The 2251-nt window shown below is 42.9% G+C and overlaps 1 protein-coding gene across 1 annotated transcript in view; it reads left to right on the top strand.

The window, feature by feature from the left end:
• Window positions 1-1288, top strand: part of LOC103770489 (plexin-B2-like) — a gene marked incomplete at its 3' end in the record, with an annotated part of 28609 nt that extends 27321 nt beyond the window's left edge. The window contains exon 12 of the mRNA XM_008937749.1: window positions 1116-1288. Within this exon, the coding sequence (XP_008935997.1) occupies window positions 1116-1288 (173 nt within the window). The remainder of the gene's footprint in view (window positions 1-1115) is intronic.
• Between the last annotated feature and the right edge of the window lie 963 nt (window positions 1289-2251).

Here is a 2251-nt window from a genome sequence, read left to right as displayed (position 1 = left end):
AAAAAAAAATAGCAGCAAAGAGTAGAGAGAAGCAGGGATGAAGGGAAGGAGCAGGAAGTTTCCCTCTTTACAGTAGTCCCCTCACCTTCTCTTGGAAGCACAGCATTCACATGCTGGGTAATCTGTGCAATGTGCATACTTCCCCTAGAGAAAAGTGAAGCATCTTTTCAGTCTGTTTTCTTCTGGGCTGGCTCTCAAGTGCATCTCCAAATGTTTCTTGCAAGCCCCAGCTTTCCGTATGGTGTTGAACCACCCAGATATGTCTCAAGGCTTTGCATCTATTTTGGAGAATTAATTTTTTTCAGTGACTATGCATCATGTTATAGATTGATGAGAGCCAAAACAAGCTTAGTGTCTGGGACAGTTGGTGCGTGGTTCATCAGTAAGAGAGGCATGACAGTCAGACCTGATTTCTTGGCTTGGAGAAACGAGACTTAAACCCACTACAGAATGAGTAAGGCATACATCAGGATGACAATTTAAGACAAAAGAGAAAACAAAAGTAAGAAAATTGAGAGGAATAGGGAAATGAAAATGCATTAACTGGAACAGAGGATAGCACTTCGTTAAGTGTTAACTGTCTATTCAGTTCAGGCTTTAGCAGTGATTTTGGAAAGGCCCAAATGTCCTGGAAACCGCCTACAAAGGCAGCTCTCTTCCTTTAAATATGCAACTGGCAAAGGTCCCATGCCAGCTGATGTCTGTCCCTACCAACACATGCAGAGCTTGTACCCTTCCACATCTGACTCCTGGTACACCACGAGTACCTGTTTGTTTGAACAAGACTGTGAACAATCATATAGACAGGTTCAGTGAGGAGAGTCAAAGAAAGGACTTTGTGCTTAAATGTTTTGGCAATGCCCGAGTGACAAAAATGTGTTTGGGTTCCACTTGGTAGTTTATTCATACTCTGCACACAGGTAGATTTCAGGTTTTTGCATGCGAGGAAAAACAAGGTTTTCTCTCAGCTTCATTCAGGGGTTAAGTGCAGAGTGTGCATATTCTTCACACGACTCCACTGAGCTTTGTACGTAGGATTAGTTTTCCTTCCTGTAACACACTGAATATCCTTAAAAGAGGAAAACGTCTCAGTGTATTTACCATTCCTATTTCAGTGACCCTGTACAACTGCTCTTACGGACGAAGTGACTGCAGCTTGTGCCTCGCTGCCAATGATGACTACAAGTGTGTCTGGTGTGAAGAAGACGGCAAGCCCAGCAAGTGCGTTTATGAAAAGCTCTGTCACGCTCCTCCCACCGACACGTGCCCTCATCCAGAAATCACTCGTGTAAGATTACTTTTTTTCCTTCCTTACCAATGTAGTATTTTTTAAGAGAAAGCATCCAAACAAGACCATAGTGAAAGGCAGGTTTTTCTTCCTAGTGTTAAGTCATCCTCTGAAATAACTATGAGGAAATAAGGCCAGTAGCGATGTGTGCAAGAGATTTGTAAAGACTCAAAATAAGAGCCTGAATGGAGTCTTTGAGACTCCTTGTTTTTCAAGCCTTGTCCTCACTGTGCCAGAAGCCAGGCTAGCAGTGTATGCTTAAACGTGGCACTTGATTCTTGGGAATAAGCATGGGTATTTTTTTCTTTTGAAGCCCTTTCTACCTGAACTAAGTATATAAGAGAGGTTCACCGCTCCTGAAACCAAAAAGCACTTAGCAGGCTCACTAACAGACTTCAAACTAGACTTTTAAATAGTATTTAATAATTCTGCATCAGAATGTGTTTTCCAGGTGCCAGTGGTATTTTCCAGTCTGCACCAGCATTAAAACCAAGGCTGTAGAAGTTAGATATAAGAAGTCAGAGAGGCCAAATGTGCACCCTTGACTTACTCTGTGGTTGGAGCATTCACCCAGGGCAAGGCCAAGAGTGTTGTCCACCTTGGTGGACTAGTAATCAAAGCAAGTCCTTTTCAGCAACAAGCCAAATGCTGTTTTTCTGTGCATAATTGTTGAGACAAGACTGATAAATACTTCCACTGGGCAAATCTACATTGCTGTGAAAAGGGTATGGTTACTTTGAAACTCAGGCACACCATTTGATGAAAACATATCCCAAGCTATCACAAAATGCAATAACTGTGTGACAGAGGTTGAGGGTTGTAACAGGAATGTTTCACTCAATAGGAACTGTTGGATTCTGAAAGCTGTGGCTCAAACTGGTAGAGATGCTGCGTCTCCTGAGGCTGCACAGTTTGAGGTACAGTGTGGGTACAGGCAGACCAGCAGCACACTGGATGAGGTTG

The sequence above is a fragment of the Merops nubicus genome, unplaced genomic scaffold, assembly GCF_000691845.1.
Source record: "Merops nubicus isolate BGI_N331 unplaced genomic scaffold, ASM69184v1 scaffold893, whole genome shotgun sequence".
Classification (NCBI taxonomy): domain Eukaryota; kingdom Metazoa; phylum Chordata; class Aves; order Coraciiformes; family Meropidae; genus Merops; species Merops nubicus.
This window is presented reverse-complemented; position numbering and strand designations above follow the sequence as displayed.